We start from the raw sequence: 22,164 nt of genomic DNA, 5'->3' as shown, positions 1-22,164 counted from the left end.
CTCTCAATTATCTCTCAATCCTTTGTAATTGGCTTTGGAATTATTTTTTTTTGTTCACACGCATGCCAAGTTACTAAAACATTAGCACATGTGTGAAGTTGAAGTACTAAATTGCCTAAATTAAAAGTTTAAAGGGTGCCAAGACCACCGCTTTAAAGTTCATGGATTTGAGGGCATTTTTCCCAATAAAATAAAATGAAAGGACTTATATCTTTTTATCCTTGGTCAAGTGATAGAACTTTTCTATTTGTGGTGACATGCTTCTTCCTCGTTGAGGGCGAGTGATCAAGTTGTGGGAACCATATCCATCTATGTACTTACTATATTATACACATAATATATTTTACTAAATATGCTCTAATAATTATTTTTCGAAAAAATAAAACAATAACATTAAACATAAATCTATGTTTGTATACATTAGAAATAAATTATTTTTTTTTTTTGTTTATTACATATGTGCATTTTAAAAAAAAAAAAAAATTTTACACAAATGTTCACTCACGAGGTAGGCAAGTGGTTTTAGGAACTGAGCAAAATGATGAGACTAAACCTTCCAAGATAAAGCTTTAGTGTTATTGGATTAAAAACAAAGTGTTATATGCAAGGGTGCTCACACAAGCAATGTCACAACTTTCAGGGGTAGTTATAATCTCATTTTGCAAAATAACTAGTGTGACTTGGACTATGGTTGCCAAAGCTATAGAGATCAACACAACATGCCAATTTTGGTATTATTCGACCATAGAGAGAAAGTATTACCCTATAGTCAATTCAGGCCTTCTATCCAATTTTGTTAAAAACTTGCCTTAAAAAATATATAAAATTAATAAGAATATTTTATAGATTTTTTATATTATAAGAGATTTATGGGGACATGGACATTGTACGTACACAGCATAATTTCTCCAGCTAAGTTTTAACGATTGATCATGGATGATACAACAAAGGCACATGCCTGATCTAACATTCATGATTCAACGGTTTTTTTTTTTTTTTCTTCTGTCAAAATGATAGCATATGGGATATCAATTTTTGGATAATATCAAATCAAAGAAACTAATTTTCTGCAAAAGTATACAAAACCCAATCGTAGGTGCTCCTTTAAACACAAAACCCACCATAAAGTTTTGAATGTAACGCATAATTAATGGTTTGCACATATAACAATACAATAAAGAGGCTAAGTTTTATGTTAGGTTTTATTTTGGGTTTGCATATTCCACGTCAAATTGTTCTTGTAACTAACATCCAAATATTTGTATTTTGGTGTTTGTTAGAAATACTGAATTCAATAGTATTGTATTTCACTCTGAAAGAATATTCATGAGTTTCTTTATATAGGAGGCATATGAGTGCAGTATAAGTAAGAGTGTAGTATAAGAATGTGTACTATACAAATAATCTAGTTGGGCCTAAAGCCAACAACACTATACACGTTAACAGCCCCCTCAAATTCAAGGTGGATGTGAGACCAGTTTGAGGTTGTTAACCAAATCACGAAGGCATCCTTTAGGATGTGACTTGGTGAAAATATCTGCAAGTTGATCTTTGGAGGAGACGGAGAGGAGCTTAAGAGCACCATGGACAAGATGATAACGGATAAAACGACAATCAATCTCGATGTGTTTAGTTCGTTCATGGAAGACATCATTATGAGCAATATGAATGGCACTCTGGTTGTCACAACAAAGAGTAGTAGAGGATGTAGACACACCTAAGTCCTTAAAAAGCCATCATAGCCAAAAGAGCTTAGATGTGGTATCAACAAGGGCACGATATTATACTTTAGTACTGGAGAAGGCCACAAAGGTTTGTTTTTTACTTCGCCAGGAAATCAAAGAGGAGCCAAGGAGAAACCAATAACTAGTGGTGGACTTGCGATCAGTGGGATCTCGCATCAGAGAATGCACGGTGTAGAAGAGGAGACTAAACTAAGTAGAAAAGGCCATGGAAGAGAGTGCTCTTCAAATATCGAAGAATATGCAGAATAGCAACATAATGAGTCGATCGTGGAGCAAACAAATACTAGCTTACCTAATAAACAACATAGGAAATGTCTAGAAGAGTAATTGTGAGATAAACTAGGCTGCCAACTAATCGTCTGTAAAGAAAATGATTAGACAATGGTCTCCCCCTTAAGGGAGTTAAATGCACGTTAAGTTCAACTGGAGTGTCAACAGTTTTGGTATCAGTGAGTCCAGCTCGAGACAAAAGGTCAGAAGCATACTTGGCTTAAGTAATATAAAGATCATCAATGGAATAAGTGATTTCAAGACCCAAGAAATAACTGAGATGTCCAAGATCATTCATCTCAAAGTGCTGATTGAGAAAATCATTGAGTTCTTGAATGGTACTGAGGTCATCACTAGTTATGATCATATCATCCACATATAGTAGAAGTAAAATGGTGCCTTTATCAGTGCGACAAAGAAATAAGGCAATATCATAAGGACTGGTAATGTAACCCAAGCAAAAGATGGTGGAGCTGAACTTGGCAAACCAAGCTCGTGGAGCTTGTTTAAGGCCATAAAGTGCACGTTGAAGATGACAAACCTTGTTTGATTCAACAGAGAGACCAGGAGGAGGTTGCATATAAACTTCTTCACTCAAATCCCCATTAAGGAAGGAATTTTTAACATCCATCTAAAAAAGATTATATTTATTAGCAACGATAACAACTAAGAGGGCACAAACAGATGAGATACGAGCAACTGGAGTAAAAGTCTCTTCATAATCAATCTCATACTCCTGTGTAAGACCTTTTGCAACAAGATGAGCATTATAGCGCTTAATTGACCCATCAAAGCGAGTTTTAATATTGTAGATCCACTTACAAACAACCATAGACTGTCTAGGAGGGATAGTGACCAGATCCCAAGTATGTTTTTTGGTTAATGCATCAAGTTCCTATTTCATCACAATCTGCCATAAAGGGTCAGTGGAAGCCTCATGATAGGTGTGAGGCTCATGGAGTGTAGTAAGGGCAGTGTAACAATGATAGTCAAATAAATGTGTAGGAATGGATCTTACCCAGATTAAGTGACAAGGTGGAATTTCTTGTGGAGGATCTTTAGGTGGAGCAGGTCTAGGGGACCCAGGCTTAAGATGGGGTAGCTCCTCATCAACCTATTCATCTTCGACCTGTCCAGGTGAAGCATCAAAAATATCTAAAGGTTGGATAGAGAAGTCCAAAGGAGGATCAAGAATATTTGTAGAAGGAATATGAGACTCGTCTGGAAAGATTTCTAAAACAGAGGAGGTAGTTAGGGAAGAACAAAAGTGAGATAGTTCAACAAACAAGTGGTGTTCCCAGAAGACAACATTACAGGAAATACAAAGACGATGAGAGACGGAATCATAACACCGATACCCCTTTTGAGTTTTTCCATAACCAAGGAAACAACAAAGTCTAGACTGAGGCTCAAGTTTGTTGTACCCATGAGGGTGAAGAAGAACGAAACAAGCAGATCCGAAGGAGATGATAATCAGGGGGTGACCCAAAAGGCGCTCATACGGAGTTTGATTATGGATGACAGTGCTTGGAATGAAATTATTAGCATGAACAACAGCTGCACCCCAAAATGGGGCAAGAACTTTGGCAGAAAGAAAAAGAGCACGAACAGTGTCAAGAATGTGACGAAGTTTTTGTTTGGCTCGACCATTTTGCTGAGAGATACCTAGACAAGTTAAATGATATATGTTATGACATATGTGATTCATATTAGGAACATATGTCAACATTTTATGTAATTGACTAATCTTTTGACAAAATGCACTTTACTTGTAATTAGGTAGATCTAGAATGTGTTTAATGCTTCCAGAAACAAGGTTTCAAGTTCAAGTGTTAAAGCCATGCAAGTCTATCCAAGAATCAAGTGAAGAAGTGCTATTCATTGAAGCTCGAAAGCTAGTATTTATCGAGGTTTAAGAGATCTGTTTCAGCCTGAGGCTCGACAATTGCTTGATAGATAGGGTATCTGTCGAGATTTATGAAGTTTATTTTTTCAGAACTGATTTTCATCCAATCCGTGAATGTATGTTTAGACTTTATTTTCTCATAACCCTAAACATATATAATGATTATTTTAAGGGCCATCACAAGTGGCACAATTGCACAAGAGCACAATTCCACAAGTGTGCAGAAAAGTGTGATCGAAAACCTAGTTTGCCCTAATTTTTCTTTCTCTTAAAGAAGCTGTTGTGTTTGTACATCGTAGGGTTTTATGACTAAGAAACTTCGCGATTCTTCATCGTGTGATGAGCTGAAGAACTTTGCAACCATCGTCCTTCTAAATTTGGTGATCAAGTTGCATACTGGGATCCGCGCATCTTTTGGTTAGTCACGTACTGAGAATCGTGTAACAAAATGAGAGATTGTCACTACAGAACAAGTCTAATTAGGTATTAGGTAAGGGTTCAACTGTAAGTTGATATAAGATAGTGGGATTCCTTTACTTGTAACCGCTTGTGATGATAATAGTGAATTCTTGAGAGTGGTGACCTTAAAATCACCCAGTGGGGTTTTTGTCTCGAAGGTTTTCCCCATTCGTAAACAAATCATAGTGTCAATTTATTTTCTACTACATATTTAGTTATTTGGTGATTTGTTTGTGCTGCCACGTACATTGCATAATAATGTGATTTATTAATAAACTTGGTTAATTAATCAATTAATCCATCACAAGGGGTCAATATGTTTTGGCCTATCAAGTGGTATCAGAGCAGACACACTCTGATTAGGTTTCAATCTTTGTTGTGAGATCCATTGACCTCAGTTTGTCATGGATAAAGGACAGTCACTTATTGTATCTCCTTTATTTAATGGTACTAACTATGCATACTAGAAAGTACGCATGAGATCTTTCTTGCAGTCTCTAGATGAGAAAGTGTGGCAAGCTGTGGAGATAGGCTGGACCAAACCGAAGGAAGCGCCGGCCGACTGGGATGATGCAAAGATCAAGGAGGTAAATTTCAACAGCAGGGCATTAAATGCTTTATTCAGTGCAGTCACAAATGAGGAGTTCAAGAAGATATCCTTCACTGAAACTGCAAAGGAGGCGTGGACCATTCTCTAGAAAACCTATGAAGGAACCAAGGCTGTCAAGGATTCAAAGCTTTAGAGGCTCACTACTAGCTTTGAAGAAATCAAGATGGAGGAGGATGAGTCATTTGATGAGTTCTATGTCAGGCTCAAGGACATAGTGAACTCAGCTTTCAATCTTGGGGAAACCATTCCCGAACCCAAGATTGTGAGAAAGGTACTTAGATCTCTGTCCGATAGATTCCATGCTAAGATCACCGAGCGATTGAGGAGTCAAAGGATATTGACAAAATTCCATTGACAGAGCTAGTTGGAAATCTGCAAACCTATGAGTTAGGTTTGTCTAGGATCGGGAAGTTAAGCAAGGGCAAAAGCATGGCATTGAAGGCCAAGAGCAGTGACACGGATGAGTCTTCCGACGATAAAGATTCTAAAATGAAGTCCTATATCACCCGACAGTTCAAGAAGTTCATAAAGAATGCAAATGCAAAGGACTTCGACAAGGACCGTAGGCAATCAAGTTCTTCTCAGTTTAAGAGCCAAGGTAAAGGGAAGAAGGATGTTAGGGATGACGGTCAGTACACTGTTCCCATAGGACCCAAGTGTTTCAGGTGTCAAGGTTTCACAACGATTAAGGATTTGAAGCTTGCATTGAAGAAGAAAGTGAACGTCATGGATGGAATAATCCAAGATTGGTCATAGTGATATCACATGGTAATTGTTCTTTATTTGGGTTATTTCAGCAAACGATTTCATATTTACAAAAACAAATTGACCTTTGGTGCTTGGTTGCTTGCTGATGCCAATTAAGGGTGAATATGATTGGTGATGGTTGATGATGGTGACCACACAATGGGACCCCATTCAGTCTTGCGTCAATTTAGATTTCTTTCATAAATACAATATTGAGTCACCTAGCCTTAAAAACATGTGCAATTTTATCTAAATGGAATTATAGTAGTAATCACTAATCATATGGCTTTAAAAAATCATATGATTTCTTTTTCTTTTTTCTTTTTTTATTTACAAATTATTTGGAATTTGTGACAATTCCCTGTTAGCACCATGTATTACTATATGTGCAATATATTATAATTCACTTTGTTATCTTCTCTTAAGTTCCATAGCACCGTATTTTATCATTTGGTGTTCTTCCACTGTTAAACTATTTGTAATAATGATTCTGCCACAAAGGAAATGTGCAGCCATAAAAACAATTTAATATATATTATTTCAAAATATGAATTTCTATTATATGGTGCTTTATTAGAGTAATTTTGTATTTAATCTTTAATCTCATATTTGCACTTAACTTTGAATGAGTGGCATTCAACCCTTAAAGCACGTAACTTTGAGGTATCCAATTGAGAAAGAATTCGAAAGGATTACAACCAAAATCAAATTTTGTGTTGTTTTGTATTGATTTGTTTTCTTATAAAAATGCACACCATAGTCATTGAAGTGTATTTCCAAATTAGAAGGCTTCATATAAATTTAGCACCCAAAAAAAAAAATTTGTAACGGATATATGTGTGCAACTTAAAATTCTCACTTTTTATGGCAAACTACTTCATCTAATTTCTAATTTTTATAACAATTATGCTATAGTCTATATTTTTTATCACCTTAATTTGTACTACTTTAATGCTATTGCAATAATAATTCATATTATTACTCTAATATATGTTCAACATTTTCCATAAACATCTTACATAAAAGCTTACAACATTATCTGCACATCACGCGGGCAATTCTCTAGTTGCTAATTAATATGGCACCTACTTGTGTAACATATGAAATATCATTTTACTTCAACTAGAAAGCTCACACAATAAACTTCCATTTGAAGGGATATACTGTAGGCATTAAATCTCTAAGAAATAAGACTGAACTCACAAAAACTTGAACTTGGCTTGAAAAGTTTGCTAAGTGGGCCGAATTGATTGAAGTGGACATAATTGGACTGAAATGGACCAAGTGGATTGAATGAACTGAAATATTACATTGATATGGCTCAATAGAAGCGTAATAATAATAAATATTATACTTTTTTATATTATATAGATATATAGATTATAACTAAACCATTTATAGTTTGTTTTATTATGTCATTCATTATGACTTTACGTACTTGACAAGTTTAATATTTATGTTTATACTTTATAGATTCCAGCTGTATATTTTTTTAATGAATGATTCTTATCTTTGTGGTGTTACAATGTGAAATTTGGAAAATCTTTGTTTATTTATGTTATCATGCTTTGTATTTGATGGATTAATTATAAGTTTAATATTAAATTTTTTTATTCTTTATTATTTTTTTATCTTTCGTAGGTAATTTGAAAAAATGTGCTTGAAAATTGTTTAACTTTCATTTTATATTTTTTGGTAATGTTGCTAATTCTTACAGAATTGTTATACTATTTATTTGAATTTTACTTTATTACTAAATTAATTATGACTTCATAATGGTCCAAGGCCTAATTTGTTGGGGACAAATAATTCAAACCGATTAGTGTATTAAATAAGCAATCTCAATAATAAGCAATCAAATAATTTTATGCAATCTCCATAATAATTTTAAAGGAATTTACCAAACTAAGATATCAAACCATTAAAACCGATTAGTGTATTGAGTATTAACCATACCACAATTTAACACATTTGATCGCCTTGATTGACTAAAATCAAGGAACATTAATTGTCCTTGATTTTAGTCCAATCTGAGGATTCTTCTATGCCAACTTCAATGTTTGTCTCCCACAAACATAAAAATAGGCTTAAAATAGAGATACAGTGTCTCATTAATTAAAAACTTAACAAACAAACAAACAGAGATACAGAGAGTAGATTCAAGAGGTTTAAATCCTATGCTGTATATTCAAGATTTAGGCCCTTTTAGATATACATCACTATAAATTTCTTTAAAACCTTATCCCCTCTCCTCGTGTGTGTGTGTTAAAAATATTTAATATTCTTAAAAGAAAAAATAGTGGGTAAATCCTACGTTGAAAAATGAGTGTAAGTTAAAGAGGTTTAAAACATGTACTGTATATTCAAGAGTTAGGTCCTTTTAAATATACACTACTGTAAGTTTCTTTAAGACCTTTTCCTCTCTCCCTATGTGTGTATGTGCTAAAAATATTTAGTATTCTAAAAAAAAAAAAAAAAAAGAGAGTAGAAAGAGTTTGGTTTGACACAAACGTACTGATAGTTTATTAATTCTATTCTAGAGCATTACTTTTTTCGCAATGTGATACAAACATGCTTTCAAGTTTCATTGTATTTGTGGGTTCCAATTAACTTAACTGGTAAAATCACTGCTGGTTAAATAAGAGAGCTGGGGTTCAATCTCTACCTACACCAAAAACTGATTGATGTCTTGGTCCAATAATAAAGAGCTATCATCAAGAGTAGACACAATAAGTTAAAACTTTCTATTAAAAAAAAAAAGTTTCGATGTATTTGAGGGGTTTGGCTACCTCTAGTACTTTTTTAACTGGGGGTTTCTTTTTATTTTAAATACACAATAATAAGTGGTAGTGGGTTTTAATCTCTACGATTTATTTATTTAGTTGATGATGTGGTAGTTTCTCATTAAAATGAGATTTCACTTAAAAAAAATACTGAAAGTAAGCCAAATCCGTATTTGGAAAGGTTTAACTGAGCGTTTGGATAGCTTAAAATGTTTTAGCGTTTTGCGTTTCACGTTTCTTTTTTTTCTTTTTTTTTATACCAGAAGCGCATTCACGCGGGACACAAACCTACCACGAGACCCACTACTCTTTTAACGTCCACACATTTCACTGTAATGGCATTGTCAGTGGGTCCCATGTACTATTCATAGGACCCACAAATCTCACTTTTCAGTAACTCTTTCATTAAAAATGGTTCTCACGGCACTATTTATACATTTAAAAATTATTTTGTTACAGTATTTTCAGTTTTCAGCAAAATAAGCGGTATCCAAACGGACCCTAAGTATTATTCCTATATTGTGTCGCCTACCTTTTTTATTGGCAGTGATATCCCAGATTCCCAATCGATTGGAACAAAATCATTTTTTGCCTAACCAATATAAGATGCTTCAACTCATTCCTTGTTTGACCTACTTGAACTGAAAAAAAAATAATAATAAAAATAAACAAAATAAAAACCAGCAAAGCAATAAATAAAACTGAAAACCCAATGGTTAAACAGCTTTTATGCTTGAAACAATGACAGATAAACCTTGTTTAGTACTGTACCTTTGATTACTAATTTTCCTACAAGTAAGATTTTTGAAAGGTAGCTTCAAAAAAAGACTTTCGAAAGGTCGTTTGTTTTTTTCCTCTTAAATTATATGAACGAAGATTTTTGAAAGTTATGAGTACTTGGATAGCCTCAAAGACTTCCAGCACAGATGCCTATGTGTTAGCTAGATATGGTTTTATATTAAATCTATTTTTTTATTAAATATTAAATCTATTGATAGAGAAAGAATATGGACTAATGAACTCTTATTCACATTGTGATATTAATCAAATTTTATCATTATCCTTGGAAAAATTATTGAAATAAAATGATTTTATTCTCAGGCATAGTTTTTGTTTAAGAAATCTCTTCTTTTTTTTTTTTTTTAGGAGAAAAAATTTTCGCATTGAAATAAATTTTTTTGAGACTCAAATTAAATAATGACGAAGATCTTCAAAATTATCATAGGAAATTAAAACTTCCTTTCAAGATGTGGTATACACCAACATGGACACTTCAGTTGGGAACCTTTAAATGAAATTAAATTTTTTTATTTTTTTATAAAAATTCTTGGTTAAATGATCAAGCTTTTTCATTTTAGGTACTGGTCAATTTCGTTCTTGGACCTATTAGTCTATACCTGGGTGATGACTCCTCTTTTCACCATATATAACCTAAGAGTTAATGGTGTATTCCCATGCCTATGTTTAGAATAGACACACATCACCTATTCATTTGGCAGACATGGTGGCACTTACGCCATGCCTTGGGGAGCTCACACCTCATATTCCTTCCGGTGAGGAAGAACACTATTGGACTAACATTTGTAAATTGTATCACTTTTATTACCAAACAAAAAACAATTTGTGCATTCCATACCCACGGCCCCATGAACGTTATCGAAACCCCAATTATCTTTTCCAACATGTGCATTCAGTCTCTTCCAATAAAAATATTTCCTCCTTTAATTTGGTGCTGCTTGAATCAATTCATTCATACCATCCATGAAAAATTTCTAATTGAATTCTTCCAATTCTAGTTAATTAAGGAGCGTTTGCATTAACTGTGTTAATTGTCTCTTCTCTAAAACAAGTTTTGATTAATAATTAGATAAGTTACATAACAATTCGGAACAAGAAAAAGGTAAATGGATAAGAATTCAAAAAATTTACTTACAAGATGGAGAAGAAATGATGGTAAAATTTGAATTCCTTGTGTGATATTTTTAGTTTAAAAATTCTATATTTCATGATAATTTCTACAATTTCTTATATTTTGAGACTTCAATTACCAAATCTTTTATATATGAATAAATATCAATTGGCTAAAATGCATATCGCATCCTTTAAGTTTGTCTAAAAATTATTTAAGTTATCTAACTTTACTTTTATTCAATTGCATCTGCTAAGTTTTAAATTTATTCAATTCAGGCATTTTGTCCAATTTTGTTAAAAAATTGCCATTAAAAAAATATAAAATTAATAATAATATTTATAGATTTTTTATATGAGAATATTTTTAAAAAAAAAAAAAAAACTCTTTCCATTAGTTAGTTGCATACTTAACGGTAATTTTTTTAATGGAATTGGAAAAAATGCCTTCATTGAACAAAATTTATACTTAAAGGATTCAATTAATTTAAAGTAAAGTTAGAGGTTTGAAATGAATTCCAGTCAAATATAGAGGATGCAACTTGTAATTTAGCCTAAAAAAATTAGTAGTCTTTTTTTAATAAAAAAAATGGCAATGACTTTTTCATATTGTCCAAACTCCAAACTAATTCCATTATTGCATTCATCATATGCATTTGCCCAAGTGATCAACATCAAATTTCCTTCAGCATATTATAACACGTACACACAACTCTCCTTTGGTTAGCTTTATCACTCTTTCATGATTTTATGTTAGTATCAATTACAATAGTTCATTTATACATAAACAACATTGGTGGGATTTGAATGATTTAGTGAACTAAATATAAATAAATATATATATATATATATATATATATATATATATATATATATCAAACTATTATAAAAATTGTAAGGCAATGGAAAAAAAAAAGTACCAAGTTGAGGCCAATGGAGAGCTCTTAAACACTGTTGAAAAGGGCTTTCATGGTTGCACATAAATTGTTGTAGTTCTTAAGAATGTTTCAGAATGAATCATCAATGAGAATGGCCATAATCCATAGGGTTATAGGCAACATCTGTGGTTAAAGCCTTTAAAGACTCTGTTTGTATTCCTTGGAGTCTCTGTTTTCCCCTTGTTTTGTTGTCTGGGCCTATGTTGGCCTTTGTTTCGTATTGTTGGTTTTTTATCCATAAAAGTTTAATGATTTATCCACACATACAAAACAAAACAAAACAAAACAAAAAAACAATCAATTGCTGGCCTTCAAAGACAAAGGAGAATGGAAACGGTAAATGAAAGGGACAAATGTACTCTTTTTTTGTTATGACTTAATGAGTAAGATGAGAATTGAATCCTCCTATTAACTGCATCGAGAAAATATTCCATTAGGTCCAATGAGTGTATGTCACATTCCTTTCATTCAACTGTCCTCCAACCTAATAAACTTGATTAGTCCCAGCTATAAATTGCAATGACCAGTTCTCTCATAAGTCAATATTTCCCACTGTCGTGAAGAATGAATATGTGGAGCTCGGCCAGCCCGCCAGGCCTGAACATGGACATTGTACGTACAAAGCATAATTTCGCCAGCTAAGTTTTAATAATTGATCATGGATGATACAACAAACGCACATGCCTGATCTAACATTCATGATTCAACGGTTTTCTTTGTCAAAATGATAGCATATGGGATATCAATTTCTGGATAATATCAAATCAAAGAAACTAAGAGGCTGTTTGGATTATCAATTTCCATAACTCATAACTCATAACTCTGTTTCCATAACTCATAACTCAAAAATGGTGGGACCCATAGCGAGAAGTCCGTTTTGGAGCACCATAACTCTGTTTCCATCACTCAATTCTCTGATTCTTGAGTTATGAGTTATGAAAACTGAAAACACATTTTGGCTGTTTTCAGTTTCCATAACTCATAACTCAATAGCATTTTTGTAATTAAACACACATGGGGACCCACTAGTCATAACTCAACCGCACCTTTTGACCAACCGACTTTTTTTTTTCCTTCTTCTTTCACTAGGTTCGGTCTTCACTCTTTAGTTCTTTTTTTTTTTTCTTTTTCTTTTTTTTTTCCTTCTTCTTTCACTGGGTTCGGTCTTCACTCTTCATTTTTTTTTTCCACTTGGTTCAGTCTTCACTCATTAGTTCTTCCTTTTTCTTTTTCTTTTCCCCCCTTCTTCTTTCACTGGGTTCGGGTTCCTGGGTTTTTTTTTTTCTTCTTTCACTGGGTATTGGGAAAACAGAAAAAAAAAGCTGCACCGAGTGATAGGTATGGGACCCACAAACAATGTGAAAAATATTGAGTGATGGGAAGTGAGTGATGGTGCTAAACAGGTGTGGTATTTTAAAGTGATGAGTGATAAGTGATGAGTGATGAGTGATTGAGTAACAAAAAAAAAAGCATCCAAACAGCCTCTAATTTTCTGCAAAAGCATACAATACCCAATCGTAGGTTCTCCTTTAAACACAAAACCCACCATAAAGTTTTGAATGTAACACATAATTAATGGTTTGCACATATAACAATACAATAAAGAGGCTAAGTTTTATGTTAAGTTTTATTTTGGGTTGGCATATTCCAGGTTAAATTGTTCTTGTTGGGTTAACATAGGTTGACCCCAATTAATTATTCAATTACCAAAGTTGATTAATTAAGTTCAATTTGCATACAAAAATGTGAAGGCACCAACAAATCACTAAAATACTAAGTGTAACGGAAAATAAATTTGACACAGTAATTTGTTGATAAATGGGGAAAATCTCGCAAGGCAAAAGCCTCACTGGGGTCACCATTCTCAAGAATCCACTAAGCAACAATCAAGCGGTTACAAGTATAAGGAATCTTACTAACTACCCTTAACCTATGCCAAAATACCAACTTACAGTTGAACCTTTGCTCCAATACCCAATTGGACTTGATCTTGTAATAGCCTTCTTTCCTTTGATGCACAAACCTCCAATTTATGACTAACCCTTTGCACGAATCTCAAGTATGTGACTAACTCCAACAACTTGAACATATGTTATTGCCTGCAAAGTTCTTCACTTCATCAAAAATAAAGATCTAGAAGCACTCAGTTACAAAACCTTATGGCGTACAAACGCAGTAGCTTCATACAAAGAAAATAAGTCTCTTGGTCTCTTTATCCATGTATGACGGCCTTTAAAATAAGCCTTATAAATGTTTAGGGTTGTGAGAAAAGAAAACTTACACAAATACCTAAGACATAACTGAATTTCAGATTTGGAAATTCTGAAATTGTAATTCTCAACAGATCGAGTTACTGTTAGTTATCTATTGAGCTTCACCTTAAGTCTCAATAGCAGGCATCTGTCGAGCTATCTGTCAAGACTTAATGAACAACTTTTCTTCACTTGTTTCTTGGATTAATCTTCATGTCTTTAATACTTGACTTGAACAACATGTTTCTTGAAGTACTGAACTCATCTTAGTAAAGTGTATTTTGTCAAAAGATTAGCCAATTACAAAAAATATGACCCTAACAGTTCTTGTAACTAACATTCAAATATTTGTATTTTGGTGTTAGTGTGTTAATTTGTAATTGGGTTGAGGTTCAAAGTGTTGAAAGTTGAAGATATAGCAAAAGGAATTTCAATCAACTGAAATTGATTCTTCATCCCGCCAAATTTCGCCTGACTTTAGCTTGACCTTTCGACGAGTGAAATTACCAGAACTAGAGAGGATTTAATTACAAACTTCTCTACAATACCAGCCTTTATCCTCTACGTATTAGCCTCATTTCCCTTGAAATTTGCAAGGAGAATACTCAAATTGGGGTTTTGCACTTATCATGTATTACAACTATTCATTCTAGTGGATCATAATGGTGATGGTACCGTGAAGAGGTTTTTGCCCCCAGTGCTTGGATTTTCCTCTTTAATAACACATTTGGTGTTACCTTTGATATTGTGTCTTTTGATTTTATAGGATTTTTACATTTTATTTACATGCTTATATCAATTGATTAATCACGTAAGCTTTGGAGTTAATTGATAAAATAGTCTTAATTAATTAAGTCGTAATTAAAATTTGGGGTCCTAATCAATACCTAGGTTGTATTATGCATCTCACTCATGTTACATTCAAAGTTTTAGAAAGTTACGTGTTTTACGAAGAAACCCCGTGGGAAATTTTGTGTATATACAATAGTCAGTATTTTTCATTTATGAGAGAATGATTGTGAATATTAGTCCGTATTTTTTTTGTTTGCAAAAATGATACAAAAAAAAAATATATATATATATATATATATATGTGTGTGTGTGTGTGCGCGCGCATGTGTGACAATGCTATTATTTTTTTTGTTTGCAAAAATGATACAATATATATATATATATATGTGTGTGTGTGTGCGCGCGCACGTGTGACAATGCTATTGAAAAGTTCAAATGGAGACTTTTCCATGAGGTCCTTATTGAATCTTTATCACTTAACGTATTTTGTAGGTTGTTAGACTCACGAAAGTCTGGAGTAGTATTTACCCTAGAAAGCAACCAACCATAAATTGTTATATAAACATGGCCCCCTGTTTGGCATTCACACACTAAGTTGGTTGGAAGTTGGAACAAGTTATGGGGCTTGTTAGTAAGATACATTTATTGTCTTTCCTTTGTTGCCTCTGTTTAAACGTAGTCCTTGCCATAGACACCATTAGATCTTCTCAACCCATTAAAGATCCAAACTACATAATCTCCAATGCGAGCACTTTCAAACTGGGATTCTTCAGCCCCGAAAATTCTACCATTCGTTACGTCGGAATATGGTATAATAAAACTTCTGCTTCCCACACCCAATGGGTATGGATAGCTAACAGAGATAAACCCCTCAAGGATTCTTCTGGGGTTCTTACTATATCTGAGGGTGGAAATCTTGTAGTATTAGATGGACAGAGGAAGGTTCTTTGGTCATCGAATATCACAAACTCTTCTGCCAATGTAAGTGCCCAGCTTTTAGATTCAGGGAACCTTGTCTTGCGAGAAAACATTAGAGAGAGCATCATATGGGAGAGTTTCCAACATCCTTCCCATACAGTGTTGCCAACAATGAAAGTTAGTAGTAATTTTCTGTTTACATCATGGAAAAGCCCTTCTGATCCATCCATTGGAAGCTTCACAGCTGGATTACAACTTCAAAGTCATACTCAAGGATTCATTTGGAAAGACGGTAGCCCACGTTGGCGCAGTGGTCCATGGAACAGCAGGGTCTTCAATGGTATACCAGAAATGTATTTTGTATTTCAAAGCAGATTTGGTCTCGAAGTTGAACAAGATGGAACAGTGATTTTTAGTTACTTTTATACGAACGGGTCTTTGACATATCTTGTCCTGACTACGCAAGGAGATATAGAGCAAAGATATTGGGATAATGATAATGAAGATTGGGAGGTCTGTTGGAACGCTTTAAAGACTGAGTGCCATTTTTATGGTAAGTGCGGTGCATTTGGAAGATGTGATTCACAGAATTCACCAATTTGCAGCTGTTTACAGGGGTTTGAGCCAAAAAACCCGACAGAATGGAATAGAGGAAATTGGACTAGTGGCTGTGTGAGGAGGACACCGTTGCAGTGTGGGAGCGTGAACAGTACTGGCAGTGAAGGCAACAAAATGGATGGGTTTTTGAAACAGAAGATGCTGAAGGTGCCAGACTTTGCAGATTGGTCAGATGCTCATGAAGATGAGTGCAGGCAGCAGTGTTCAAAGAATTGTTCATGTATAGCTTATGCATATGATGCTGGAATAGGGTGTCTGTCATGGACTAAAAGCTTCATTGACACGCAACAATTATCGAGCAACGGAGTTGATCTTTACATTCGTGTTGCCCATTCAGAACTTGGTGAGTTATTTATTTTTCTGTTCAAATTTAACTTTACTTCAAATCATACACTGCTCCTTTTTATTTTTAATTATAGAAAAAGAGATAAGAGGGGATGACTAGAGTAGCATCTCTAACAGGGGATGTAGTGAGTCATAGCTGTTATCCCAAGCGCTTTCCATTGCGAAATTCGAACTTGGGGCCTCCAGCTGCCAAACCAGAGTATGCTCATTAACCACTAGACCACCACCCTTGGTGATTCAAATCATGAACTGCTGGTCCAGTTGTTAGGGTACCTTTTCTTCCAACTTCAACCCACCCAGTTCCCCTAGCTAATGAAATCCTAGTAAAAGACAAAAAAATAGAAGTAAAGAAAACGTATTAAGTAATCTATTTTGTGTAAATTATGTTGAAAAAAAAAAAAAAAAAAAAAAAAAAAACCACCTCTTGTGGAGAGCAAAATCCCAACCAATATTTTTAATCAAGTGTGAAGTTTCCAACATAGAATTTAATCCTTTAATCTGACACTCCCCCTTCAAGTGTGGGTCACCTTAGCTGCACTATAATAGGGGTCTAACAAGTGGATTTTTTTTTTTTTTTGGGAGATAAGGTGGAGAACGGTGATTGAACCCAACAAATACCAAGATTAAGCAAGAAAGATATGTGATATAAAATTTAAGAGACAAATCATTAAACACATTGAAGGTACATCCACAGGTCGAGCTTTGAATAATCCACTATAATGATCAACAAGTTATAGTAGTCTTCTACACAAAGTGCACACTTTGGTTCGGCCCCTAAGATTTCCATCCTGAACCCAAATCCAACTTCCACCACATCATTCTCTGATACTTGCTTTCTTTCTTTCTTTACAATATCCACCTACCTTCCATATTAGTGATTAAATTATAATATATGATCAAATCAATCTTAAATCAATGTCAATCTTATAATTTTTTTGTAGCTTAGTATGTACACCACCAACACTCTTATAGTTTATGGTTAATAGCTATCCATTAATCCGAAAGAACAGCATAAATTAATCTCTTTGGTTATAAAGGTGGAGAGCTATAATTTAACCCTTGTCTCTGACCACAAATAATTTTGAGATGCTTGCTTCAATAATCTTTGTCTCTGACCATTGTGTGTTTTCCTAGTTACATAGAAAGCATTCCAGCAGCTTAGTTTATAAAGCCTTGAGAACTTGGTCCAAGAAATAAGTTAATAAACCTTTATTGAAAGACGTTTTTTCCGATATACAATGCCCAATAAATTAGTATAATACCTTCTTTTATTTTTTATTTTTCAGTTACAGATACAGAGGGAGATGTAAAAAAAATTGTCACAATCATAGTGATAATAGGAACAGTTTCGATTTCAATCTGTACTTTCATATTGTGGAGGTGGATAGCTAAACATAAAGGTAATATTCTGACTAAAATTAATACAATGGACTAGAAAGTGTTGCTACATATTAGAGATTACTGACAACTTTAGTTGAAATCAGCAAGGAAAAAGAAAGGAAAGGGAATCTTATTGTTCAACATAGGAGAAGCACATAAAAAATTTCTAAGTGAAAACATGCTTGGAGACAACCTGAACCAACTTAAAGACCAGGAGCTACCGCTATTCGATTTTGAGAAGCTGGCGAATGCAACAAACAACTTCCATCAATCTAACAAGCTTGGGCAGGGTGGATTTGGTCCTGTATACAGGGTAATGGTTGTTCTCCTAGACGTTCTTTGTGTAGTAATTTGAATATCTAATTAATGATTTGATGTTTGCTTGTAGGGAATATTGTCAGATGGACAAGAAATTGCAGTAAAAAGACTTTCCAAAACCTCTGGACAAGGGTTGGAAGAATTTATGAATGAGGTGGTAGTAATTTCTAAACTCCAACATCGGAATCTTGTTAGGATCCATGGCTGCTGTGTTGAAGGAGAAGAGAGGATATTGATTTATGAATACATGCCAAACAAAAGTTTGGATGCATTTCTTTTCGGTTAGTTAACTTTGATACAATTTCTTGTTACCAAAATATTTTTAAAATTTTAAATTTGTGCCTAGAAATAGTGTCAGTATATTAATAGACAGTGGAACAATATTCTTTGTTGTGGTAATTCACTTGGAACGTAGTTTTCTAATGACTTCTACGGAATGAACTTCATTTGCAAATCCATCAAAAAAAAAAAAAACTTCATTTGCAAACCTCATGTTCATTCACCTTATAAGTTTAACCCTCACTTTCTTTCTCTTGTTTCTTTTATTTAAATTCATTAGATCCACAAAAAGAAAAATTGCTAGATTGGAGAAAACGCTTCAACATTATTGAAGGAATTAGTCGAGGTCTTCTCTACCTTCATAGGGATTCAAGATTAAGGATTATTCATAGAGATCTAAAGGCAAGTAACATCTTGTTGGATAAAGAGCTACATCCAAAAATATCAGATTTTGGTACGGCTCGGATTTTTCAAGGTATTGAAGACCAGGCGAATACTAGAAGGGTTGTTGGAACATAGTAAGTACCCTTGGTTTGCCAAATTCAATTGGAAATATGTTGTAAACAAGCCAAGCCATGTTTAGTATTAAAAGTTCAAAATTATTTTATTCAAATTTATTCCAACACAAGCCGAGCTCGAGCTCATTAACAACCGATTACTTGTTCAAACTTATCTCATTTTTTGGTTGAACAAGCTCAAATTTATTTCGAAACTACTTGATTATCTTATTATGCTCTCATTTATAGTATATACCACTACTAAATTTTTTACCTCTACAAATCTATACAAATAATTCATATATAAATTATATAGTTGAAATTATATAATTGGAGTTAATTCGGTAAAATAGTTTTCATTTATGAACTTTTACTAATTAGATTCACATATGTTGTATTGTTAAAAATTATACATAATTTTACTACAAACTTAATATTTATATTTATCAATAAATTAAAAATATTAATTTGATATCTTTTGAACTTATTTACAAATTTGCACAATCCAATACTTAGTATAGTTTTTTTTACTTAAATCAATTCTTATGCTCCTAAGTTTGTTCTTGAAGACATTATTATGTTTAAGCTTGTATCATTTAATCATCGAACCTATACTTAGGCTTGATCTTGACTCATTTGCCAAATAAATGAATATAAACACTTTTCTTTTAGCCATGCATGAACTATTTATTACTAACTCAGTTGATTTACATCAATACCACTAATATTTGAGATGATAAAATTTGCAATGTGTTCTATCGTTGAAATTCAGTGGATATATGTCCCCTGAATATGCAATAGAAGGACTATTTTCAGAAAAATCAGATGTCTTTAGTTTTGGAGTGCTATTACTAGAGATAGTTAGTGGAAGAAGAAACACTAGCATTTATAATGATGTGCAATCCTTGAGCCTTTTAGGACTTGTAAGTCACTCATTGCCTCATTTTGAAATCTCTATTACCTTTCATACATAAGTTTTAGTATTGATGCTAACAATTTGAATCATGTTTCAATTTTTGAAGGCCTGGAAATTGTGGAGTGCAGACAACATTGTAGCATTAATAGACCCGATGATATATGAACCCTGCTTTGAAATGGAGATTTTGAGATGTATACAGGTTGGGTTGTTGTGTGTTCAAGAATTTGCTAAAGACAGGCCCACTATATCTGTTGTTGTTTCCATGCTTAAAAGTGAGATTGTTGATCTGCCTCCTCCAAAGAAATCAGCATTCACTAAAAGGAACCTTGCCTTAGATACGGAGTCCTCTCAACTCAACCAAAGTATATGCTCTACTAACAATGTTGCTATTACAATGGTTCAAGGTCGATAGCTTGCATGTGTTCTTGAAATAATGACTTTATTGTTATATGTACACTAGTTGCTAACCTGTGCAATGCACAAGATAGTTAAATAAAAATCACATGTATTATTATTTTTTTTTTGTTTAAGATATAATGGTGACCATATATAGTTATGCACAAATTACAATTAGAGAAAGATCATTAACCAACCTCACATTCATTTGGATGTAATGGAGTTAAAACATACAAGTGATTGCATTAAAGGAACCTAAAATCTTGGAAATGCTCTAACTATAGATTACTCTTACATAGCTAGAGGAACGTAATAAATAATATAGCCTTAACAATCAGTAATCGGATTACATAGGAGAGAACCACAGAACACCCTTGGTGCGGTAGTCACTCCACAAGTATAAGTGCTTGTGGAGTGTGGGAGGCAAGGGACAAGGTTCAAGTCTCCAAGTAGGAAAGGCTAGAGTAGAATTTCTATCTTGTATAAAAATAAAAAATAAAAAAAAGATTACATGGGAGAGAAAGAATAGAGGGAATAGACCTATTATGGCAGAAACCATCTACAAATATATATATATATATATATATATATATATATATATATATATATATATATATATATATATTGCCTAGTACATTGTTTTTCCATTACAGAAAAAAATCTTCAATATTTAGATTCATGAAGGAAACAAAGTGCCTAAATTTAAGACCAAATCATGGCTTAGATCCCATTTATATGTGTAAGGTTGAATTTATTCAACCATGTGTTGGTTTTATTCCGTGCCAAATTTACTTGTAATTTAGCATTTAGAAACCATGCATTTAAGTGAGAATAATGTAAGGGTTATATGTGAGAGAGTGTGAAGAATTGATTAAGTGTGTGTAACAAGGAGCAAACTGGAACTTGCGAGTAGACCTGCCAAAACATGGCACATGTGTAAAGCATTTAGGAAGTTAAAGGGTCACGACAGCTAGATCACTATAAGATAACAAGTACAATCTAGCCTTTCTGTTAACTGGCAACTGGAACTCGTGACTCATCCCAGTCATGAGTGACTTGCCAGTGCACCTTGTTTTACTGAAAACTGGCTTTTCACATTCCATCTCATACCCAACTATAAATACCCTTATACCCACAAAATGTAGAGAGCTTCTGAAGAAGATTTTGAGAGAGAAACCCTAGAGACAAATAGGATTGAGTCATCCACAATCTTACACATTTGATTCTCTAAATTTCTCTACTTTCACCCTTTCCATTGTCGTACCTTTGAGAGGAACATAAACCAAATCCGTACCTCACCCAATTCAGAGTAGTGAGAAGGTTGTTGATGTTTGGGAAGTAGTTCAAGAGAGAACCATCCATATTGGTTGATGTAATGGGTTAATTGCAGGATCCGCTAAGCTAGAGAAGACAAGGTTCGGCGTAACCCTGTTGGAGCAAGAAGCTTGGAGGGCTTAGGTGCAAAGGGTAGATTAGGCTTCGAGAGTCTATTGCTATTCATGTATCCCAAATGATTTTCTAGTGGATCATTTATTGCTTGGAGGGCGGTGGAGAGGTTTTTTTCACCGAACTCTTTGGTTTCCTCTTCGATAACACGTGTTTGTGTTATCTGTGTTTGCATCTCTCTTTCCCTTACTCTTTGCTTTTAATTACTGCTGTGTTGTGATTAAAATTTGGCTTAGAGTAGTCTGATAATTTGGGTATTGCTTATAGTTCATTTTCCGCACATATATTGTTTGAATATAAGCTTGCTTTGTAAATTTGTAATTAGGGGTCTAAACATTCACAAGTGTTTTATACACTAAGTGAACTTTCAATATGCTTTAATAGAATTACTACCCTTTGAGCACACCTGCGAGCGTGTGCTTAGAGGTTCTTTAATTTTTTTGGCAAAGGTTAATAATTTACTTATATTATAATTTGAGATTACTACATTTTCCAATTACAAAAATACCTAAGGGTGTGATGAAAAAATTATTTCATCTACAAACGTATAACACTTAGACACCCCTAGGTATTTTTATGATTGGAAAATGAAGTAATCCCAAATTATAATGGAAGTAAATTATTAATCTTTACCAAAA

At 33.7% G+C, this 22,164-nt stretch overlaps 1 protein-coding gene across 2 annotated transcripts; it reads left to right on the top strand.

Moving 5' to 3' along the window:
* Positions 1–15,028: 15,028 nt before the first annotated feature.
* LOC142634313 (G-type lectin S-receptor-like serine/threonine-protein kinase At1g11300) lies at positions 15,029–20,239 on the top strand. 2 transcript variants are annotated; one of them, XM_075808605.1, is made up of 7 exons: positions 15,029–16,289; positions 17,584–17,691; positions 17,776–17,984; positions 18,060–18,270; positions 18,549–18,786; positions 19,538–19,688; positions 19,788–20,239. In XM_075808605.1, exons 1-7 carry the CDS (start codon positions 15,029–15,031, stop codon positions 20,094–20,096), a joined length of 2,487 nt encoding a protein of 828 aa, XP_075664720.1. In that variant the 3' UTR covers positions 20,097–20,239. The 2 variants fall into 2 exon arrangements, with proteins under 2 accessions (XP_075664720.1, XP_075664721.1); XM_075808606.1 differs by having other exon boundaries at positions 15,354–16,289; positions 17,578–17,691.
* Positions 20,240–22,164: the final 1,925 nt, after the last annotated feature.

This window comes from Castanea sativa, chromosome 5, assembly GCF_040712315.1.
Source record: "Castanea sativa cultivar Marrone di Chiusa Pesio chromosome 5, ASM4071231v1".
In the NCBI taxonomy this organism is placed as follows: domain Eukaryota; kingdom Viridiplantae; phylum Streptophyta; class Magnoliopsida; order Fagales; family Fagaceae; genus Castanea; species Castanea sativa.
This window is presented reverse-complemented; position numbering and strand designations above follow the sequence as displayed.

Coding starts and splice junctions, on each gene's coding strand:
- LOC142634313 (XM_075808605.1), top strand. CDS start 15,029: ATGGGGCTTGTTAGTAAGATACATTTATTGTCTTTCCTTTGTTGCCTC. Junction 18,271..18,548: donor TTTGGATGCATTTCTTTTCG/GTTAGTTAACTT, acceptor TAAATTCATTAG/ATCCACAAAAAGAAAAATTG. Junction 19,689..19,787: donor CCTTGAGCCTTTTAGGACTT/GTAAGTCACTCA, acceptor CAATTTTTGAAG/GCCTGGAAATTGTGGAGTGC.